The sequence below is a fragment of the Onychostruthus taczanowskii genome, unplaced genomic scaffold (genome assembly GCF_017590055.1).
Source record: "Onychostruthus taczanowskii isolate IOZ18803 unplaced genomic scaffold, ASM1759005v1 scaffold6, whole genome shotgun sequence".
NCBI classification, from domain to species: domain Eukaryota; kingdom Metazoa; phylum Chordata; class Aves; order Passeriformes; family Passeridae; genus Onychostruthus; species Onychostruthus taczanowskii.
In genome coordinates this window covers 3367432-3375824 of record NW_024503679.1, presented here as the reverse complement: position 1 = coordinate 3375824, position 8393 = coordinate 3367432, and the positions used below count along the sequence as shown (strand labels likewise).

At 43.9% G+C, this 8393-nt stretch overlaps 1 protein-coding gene across 4 annotated transcripts in view; it reads right to left on the bottom strand.

Annotated features, from left to right (window-relative positions):
* Nucleotides 1-5157: 5157 nt before the first annotated feature.
* The window catches only part of OTUD7A (OTU deubiquitinase 7A), a 97200-nt gene continuing 93964 nt past the window's right edge, over nucleotides 5158-8393 (bottom strand). For 3 of the 4 annotated variants that reach the window (XM_041418784.1, XM_041418785.1, XM_041418786.1), the window contains one exon: nucleotides 5158-6697. In XM_041418784.1, the coding sequence (XP_041274718.1) occupies nucleotides 5264-6697 (1434 nt within the window). In that variant the 3' untranslated portion in view covers nucleotides 5158-5263. The remainder of the gene's footprint in view (nucleotides 6698-8393) is intronic. The other variant, XM_041418787.1, reaches the window with a different exon arrangement.

Sequence of the window (8393 nt, the reverse complement as noted above, 5' to 3'; positions counted from 1 at the left end):
CACCTTAGTGTTGTTTTCCTCTCATTTTTAACAATATAATATTTTAGTCATATACACTGGAAATCCGTGTGCAAATTAAAATAGGTATTAGTGTCTGTTACTGAAATAATTTCATTTCTATGCTATAGTTTGGTGATCCTCCGCATGAGCTGCCATTCCCTAAAACAAATACTCTTCAAATACACTGACAGAGACTTAAAATGCACTAAGCTAAAAAGCCATCTACAATCAGCATCAGTTATTTTGCTTCTCTGGACTTATGTTTAGCTCAGATCATTGTGGTTTCTATGAACATGTTTTTTTTTCACCTGTGCAAAACACTCACAGTGCTATGAAGACTGGACTCCCTTACTAGCCAGTTTGCAATGTTTTACACGTCAATGAAGCACCTGGTTTAAGGCCCCCACCGCTAATGGGATTGTGTCCACACACTGCAGAGGACAGCCAAGGTAGCCCAAAGAGGCCTAAGGCTTCTCTCTACTCCTCGGGCAGAACTCTCATCCATGGTCTCCTTGGAAGAGCAAGGTAGGCAGCCAGTGGGGCACAGACACTGCCAAAGGCTCGGGCCCCCAGCAAAAGCGTTTCTTCTGCAACACTCACGGAGTTTCTGAAGAGAAGCAGGGTCCTCGCTGCCAGGGCTGCCAGTCCCACTGGTGAGGGAGAGCAGCAGTGTAGCTGTGCCAGGCGGGAGGGAGGTGGCGGGCAGTGTTTGTCAGCTCTGTGCTCTGCACGCTTTCACAGCCACACGCTCATCACCGAGCAGCTGCCCCTGTGAGGACGGCGCTCGGGGCCCTGCAGCCCCCGGGCCCTGCAGCGACAGGCTGGGCTGTGACAGGTCCTGGGCAGTGTGCTCAGGGCCCTGCAGCACAGGCTGGGCTGTGACAGGTCCTGGGCAGTGTGCTCAGCGCCCTGCAGCACAGGCCGGGCTGTGACAGGCCCTGGGCAGTGTGCTCAGGGCCCTGCAGCGACAGGCCGGGCTGTGACAGGTCCTGGGCAGTGTGCTCAGGGCCCTGCAGCGCCAGCCCGGCCGGTGCCGGGCCCTGGGCAGTGTGCTCAGGGCCCTGCAGCACAGGCTGGGCTGTGACAGGTCCTGGGCAGTGTGCTCAGGGCCCTGCAGCACAGGCTGGGCTGTGACAGGTCCTGGGCAGTGTGCTCAGGGCCCTGCAGCACAGGCTGGGCTGTGACAGGTCCTGGGCAGTGTGCTCAGGGCCCTGCAGCACAGGCTGGGCTGTGACAGGTCCTGGGCAGTGTGCTCGGGCCCTGCAGTGACAGGCCGGGCTGTGACAGGTCCTGGGCAGTGTGCTCAGCGCCCTGCACCGCTCCCACCTCAGCTCCGGCCCCACTAACACCCTGAACGCTCCACTTGGCCTGCTCACACTTCTAGGACACAAGCAACACCAAGCTCTGCAAGTACAGCACCTTTCTTTTACTGATGCTCCTCATGTTACCTTTGATTTAGGACAAAGCAGCTAATTGCTAAAGAAAGCTGGGACAATATTGCCGTTGTATTTATAGAACAAAAAGTTCACCAATTGTTTTAAAATCCAAAGTCTGAAGTTACTTTCGATAATCTACACAATCATCTGAATGAGATGCTTGTTAGCCATATGCTACAACTGATATTCGCTTCTGAAAATATATTATTCAACTCTAACAGTGGTTTATTAACTCTGTATAAATAATTTTAAATGAAACTTTAATATAAAGCATGACTGAAACCCATTATGTATCACAGGTATCCTCTGTTACAAACAGACCTTTGCATCAGAGTTTAGAACAAAGTAAAACAAAAATTTGCATAATAGGTTTAAGCCTTTTTTAAATTAGAAAAAATGCACATTCACACTTTAAAAGAATTCCAGCTTCCTCCAATCTAAGTATCTCCTGGTGATCCATCTGGGAAGGTGCAGCCTACCCAGTATTTACCCTGTACTTCTGAAATGGGGACTACAGTGACAAATGCTGAATCACTATCAAGAAGAGAGGGGGGAAAAAGCAGATAGAAAAGCAAAAATATGTGTGTGCATTGCAGCCACTCAGGCTAACAGAAGGAATGAGTAGGGTCCCTCCAAAGCAAAGCTGATTTCTCCACATCTGGGACTATGTGGGAACTCTGCAGCTCTGGAGGGTGTAGGGAGAGCAGATCAGGCACAGGGCAGGCTGGCCTGTGGGCTGCAAACACTTCCAATTGTCAGGAAAAATAACCCAAAAGAGGTTAGAGCATGCAGTACAACAGGAAAATACATCTGAAGGTAACTGCCTCTGGCATGTAGCTAAGGAATGGCACAATGTCTTCAAATGCTGGTGAATGCAGCTCATGAGCAGTTGGGAATTCTCTCTAAAAAAAAAAAGGTAGAAAATTTTCTTCTATAGCTACAGTCTTCTTTTAACAGAGCAACACTTCTTCAGGAGGGGGGCACAGTTTCTGCCTGTTCGGTCTGGTTATTGACAGCCATGGCACAGCTGCCACAAATAGCCCAGAAACAGAAAGAATGTTTGAAGAGAATTCTAAAAGAAAACAGCAATTAGAAAATTATTCCAAGATATCCCAACAAAAAGATTCTAAGGAAACAGGCACAACTAAAAAGGGTCCTGTCAGTATTTCATACAACAGATATTTTAAAGTGAGCAATTCAGTAGAGGTAAATATTTATGGAAATATCTGAGTGTCCTGAGGATGACAATGAACACTCAGGTTTGGTATCCTAAACAGACAAGACTGACTAACTTTTCAAAACAATCCAACACACAAGTACAAGTATTCAATAATTCAGAATAATTACCTACATGCTGACCAGTTGTAAATCTCTTTCTTTTATGAGAAGATCTTAAAAACATACTATAGAAACAAATGCTATGAAAATGGGAAACAGCAAAATCTCATGGTAATTGGTTTTACATATGTACTGCTTTTTTCCTCATTCGGAACAGACATAACTCACTTAAAAACATGAGCTGGTGTGGTTTGCTGCTAATGTAATGTTTCTTAACTACAACTTTACACAGAAATGATTCTTAGAGTATCACACAGTACTACTACTCTAATGCCCTAAGAATTCTTAACTATTTCTGGTTTTCTTGAAGCTTTATCCTGCCAGTTTTCTCAGTCTCAGCAGTAAATACAATCAAGTATAATACTGAATTTCTTTTAACATGGTCTGGATTGTTTTAGCATAATTTGCAATCCCAGTTTTCTTTGGCAATTAGAACTTAAATGTAATAATCACAACAGCAAAGCAAAACAAGACACTGGTTACCAGTGTATGCAACAGGAGACATGGGATTTGGAAGGTGCTTACCTTAGGGACAGAAGTCACACGGAGCTTTAACAAATACCAACATTTCCTTTCATGAAGGAATGCAAGTTCAGTAAGATTCAGTGTATGCTCAGTATACAGCAAGGAATACAAAGTACAGGTCTGGATTCATGGAACAGCTAACATGGCAAAGACCCAAACTTTTTATACAGGGGACGTATTTTGAAACCTCCCATTCAGAAGAAAACCTAAAAATATGGTCAATTTTAAGTATGTGCTCAGCTCTACCAATTTGTAACACTGGAAAAAACTCACATGCTTTTTCTGAAAGCCAGGACACAGCAGCAGAAGTTTGTGCACCTTGTTTCTCAGGGGACTTTAGGCTTGGTTTCAGGGTTAATTAGGATTAACTGTATGCAACGGTGCCACCCATGTCAAGAATTAAAATTGGGCTACAGCAACCAAATAATCAGAAATGAAGACTCTTTGGCAAAGAGTCTTTGCTGTGCGGGCCAGAAAAGTGTAATTCCCTTATGAGGAAGGCAGAACTCCTGCTGTGCACCTTGAGGTGGCAGAGTCAGCAGCCCTGAAGGCAGTACTTTCACCTCTTATGCAAAATTAGCTCTTAAAATGAGCCATTGTTCACAAGGGTAACAACACCAAAGAGCTCCTGTTCTACCTTCTGCCAGCTGATGGTGGAGGGGTGCAAACCCAGAGCTGCATCCCAGAAAACTTCCTCATGTCATCCATCTACTTCAACAGTATCTGCAGTGTCTGCTTTGCAGAAATGCTTCTGTGAGCAAAGTTTTATTTTCAGAAGTATTGCAAACACTTACGTAAATATTTGGATCTCAGACTTGTGCAAATCTGTGCTAGGAGCTGCCATTCCTGCTGGAGGCATTTTCCAGCCATCTGGGAGCCTCCTGGGGGAGATGACTCACTCTAGGAGACTTGAAAAGAAGAGGAGCCAACAGTCTTCAAGAAAGGCTCAAGTAGTTACATTTGCAATAATTATCACTCAATAATGTTCAGAAGGAATAAGTAAATAATGATTAGGTTAGTGACTAGCTAAGGCAATAAAATGATGCATTACATTGGTTTTGGTGAGCAGTTTGAGTCTAAAATGATCCTAGATTTCCTAGTTGGTCATCAAATTCTTCATATCTAGTATTTTTTTAATATTTTATTTTTATTGTAATATTTCTCTGCATTTTAATATCAACTAAAATACTTCTGAAATTCAGGTGTGCAAAACTATACTGTGTGGGGACTTGGGGACATGGAGTCATATTGAAATTTCTTATAAAACCTCTTTAAAAACTCAGTGCAAATAAAAGTGGCTCAAATCTACTTTTTTTTTCAATGAAAATTTAGAAATAATTGGTAAGAACTTAAAATTAAAATTAAGATGACCAACAGCCCTCATGAATTCAGACCTTTCACTCTCATTTTTCCAGAATCATTCAATTTCAGACTGAAATATACAAACGTTAGTAGCAATGCAATATGCTGCCATGTTAAAAATGTGCAGTATGCAAAATCACTACCCTCTTGAAAAAAAAGGCTATGAAAAATTTAGGTTTTACTGAGGAAAAAATACTCTATAGCTATATCATTTCAAATGTCTGCAAGGCAGATACTACCCTACTACAACACCACATCTTCACTAGTATGACGTTCCCCTATCATTCTACTACCTGAGTGATGTCAGTGTAAATTCAGGCACCATTAGTAAATTTTTGACCAAACATATACACAGCACTGACAAAGGAGTAAACAACCCTTCAGCTTACCAGTACATGTAAAAAAGACACTGACAAAATGGAAAATAATATCTTTTTATGATAAATTATTCCTATTACTTCCTCATTGCCCCAGAAAAGCGAAGAGCTAGACACTATTTACTCATCAATCCTTTATTCCTTAAGGATTCCTTTTACTGCAATCCAACACTGTTTACTTTGTAAGTAAGAAAATGGTAAAACTAAGTAGTCATGGAAGAATCCTCAATGCCTGTGTCCCTTGCTGTCCCTCTCCCTGCGCTTTAACTCCTCTTTGTAGCAGTAGGAACAGTAATTTTCAGTCTCAGGACGACCATAAAAGGAACAGTTCTCCTTCTTACAGCGGTTCTGCTGGATGGAATATATTGGGCAAACTGTGCTTCTGCCTTGGTTTTTGTCGTTGTTCAGCCAGCTCTGAGGAGCGTCCTCGTCAGCGTACTCCAAGCAGTCTCTGATGTCCCCGGTGTTGAAGCCGTTTGTGTAGGTCTGGGACTTGTGTTCGGCCGGCCTGGCGTAGCTCAGCGACTCCACCGTGTTCACCGTGCGCATCCCGGGCAGCCGCGCGGGGCTGTAGCTCTGCGAGGACAGCGATCTGTTCTGCTGGGGGTAGGTGGCACAGGTCTTCAGGGTGCCAACCACTGGCTTGTAGGTATCATCCTGGAAGCTCGATGGCTTGGAGTTGACGTCATGCAAATGGATGACACTTTGCCTTTGAACGGGGGGGGTATGGCTATAGTGGGCAGACACCGGGATGGGGCCGCTTTTCTTGGCGCCGTTGCTGGGTGAAGAAAAGGACCCGGGAGTGGGACTAGTGCGGTCTTTAAATTTTAAAACCAGTTGGGTTGTATGGCTTTGAGGTAAGACGGGTGATGCCCTATCCTGAGGAGATGGTTCTAATTTTTCTTTTGAAAATGCCTCTGTCTCCAGTTTCCTACTGGAGGAGCCATTCAGCGCAGCCTTTTTCTCAGCTTCCTTTCTTTTCTGCTCCTGTTCGGCATTGAAGCGCTCCTGGGCACTGGTCAGGTAATAGCCGATCATCTCCTCGTGGAACTGATGCCTGTGACTGGTCAAAAGAAGGCCAGCAAAAATAAACTTTCGTTCACCTTGCATGGCAGCTCTCAAAATATTTAGGCTGAGTTTCACGTCTGTGCTGTACTTCCATGGGTCAGACTGCTTGTCAGAGAAGGGTTTAGTGTTCACCTTTTCAGTGGGGGAGCTGCTGGCTCTGTCAGTCGGAGATGGAGTGGTCTTTTCAGACGGAGACGTGCTCGCAGACTGTCCAGATTCCTCTTTGCTCCCCTTGCGAGACTTGGACTTCTTCTCTTTGACTTTCTCTACTGTGTCACCATTTTTTCCATTCCCTGAATTAGCTCTGCTCATCTTCCCGTGCACCAGACCTCCAAGACCACCCATGTTCTTTTTCAGCTTAATTCCCAGGGTTTTACTGAGGCTTCCTATTTTATTGGCAACTGAATCCGTCCTGGTTTTGTCTTTCTCTTTCCTTTGTTTGTCCTTTTCTTTTTCTTTACCGTTTTTGCCATTATTGCCATTGGAATTACTACAGATGGAATCTCTGTCTGAGTCCATGGAGTCAGCCAGAGACTGCACGTCTTCTCCAGCAGAAGCTGTAGGGGATTCTGGTTGAGCCAAAGGGGCCTGCTATGGAAAAGGAATTACAATTAGATACAGCAAAATCCACTCCATACAGGAGCTGGTGCAAAAATACCCACCCAAATTCAATACAAATTTTGACACTGATTTTAAATACATTTTTTAATTTATGCACTGACATTTTCCACTGGTTTCATCACTAAATAAAGCTTTTCTGGCTGTGCTTACTATGTATTTTGTTTGTTCCTACAGTAGCTTTTGGCTCATTTCAGGCACATTTGTAGAATAGAGGTCAGTCACTCAGATGCTCTGTGAAAGTCAGTGCCTGAGTCATGGGGGAAGCGAGTTCCCTCCTGCCCTGGTGAGCCAGGACAGGGAGCATCAGCAGTGCAGGCTGTCCCTCAGCCCATGGGAAAGGAGCTGGGGAGGATGTGATGGAGGGGGAATGAGCTGCTGCTGAAAGCTGCGAGGGGCATACAGCACACAAAGCTGTGTGCAGCAGTATTTCAAAATTGATTATGTTAAAAATCCACCTCATTTAAATTGACTTTTTATTTATTTAGGGCTCTGGTGCATGAAAACTAAAGGTTCAATGCACCACAGCTAAACATCTCATCTGAAATATCAGACATTAAACTCAAGCAAGGAATACAATGATGTGTATTCATGTTTATTGGAAAGGCAATGCAGATAAAACTGGTCATAAGTCTGAGATCTACTTTATATTTTAGGTAACATGATAAAACACCTTCCTTGAAAATGCAATAACATGGATCCTAGGGTAGTTTAAAACAGGACTTTTCATGTACTGCTGCATAACAGCCTTGCTTTCAAGCTAAAATCCACTAGAGATAAATCTGAAACATTTAACTGACTACAAGGACACGGGGAGGGGTAAGCTCTGTACATCTATATACTTCTGGTACAGAAATACCTGCCTACCATTGTCCCTGGGTACTTGTAGGTCCTCTCTCCCAGGAAGCCCTGAGCACCCCAACACTCAGCTGGGAGCAGAGGTGTTACTGCCACGGAGCAGAGGGGAAAGTGCTGCAGTGACCTGATCATGCTCATGAAGCAAATGTGAGCATTTGGGAGGTAACCCAGGTTCCACAAGGGCTCACCACTTATAACTGCAGGACCATTTTGACTCTACTTTTTCAGATGTGGTAGCTACTACTATAGAAACATGGATTTTTCCCCTCTTGCAGCTTGTTAAAATACTTTCTCCTTTTGTGTTCTGTTTCTCTGTTCAAGCCCCATCTGTTTAGGCTATCTAAATCACCTTCATCCTCTCCTAGCAACCTTTTGTTTCCAGCCCAACCCCTCCACCTATTCAATGCAATTTGCAGAGAAATTTCAGTACCAGCTGGGCAGGGTTCTAAAACAGCTCTCTGGAAGAGGCAAGCTCCAGTTCAGTGCCAGTCTGTGGCCTTTTGTCAACCACTCTAAACTGGGAGCTGTCCACAAGTGCAAATGCACTCTCAGAAAGAAATTGGTGACCTAACGGTGGCATCAGGAGAGCAAGACAAAGTTCTCAGAAAACAATGGTGAGAAAAGGTTTCTTTAAATTACACAAACGACTGAAATTTATACCAGAAAAAATAAGCTAGAAGACACATTTCAGCAAAAAATATACAAGCAACAGTGTTATTAAAACAAATAACCAGAAAAATCTGTAAGTCTGATTGGTGTCAGTGAGCCATGAGTGACTGTCCCTGCAGCCAGGACACTGAGGTGTTTGCAG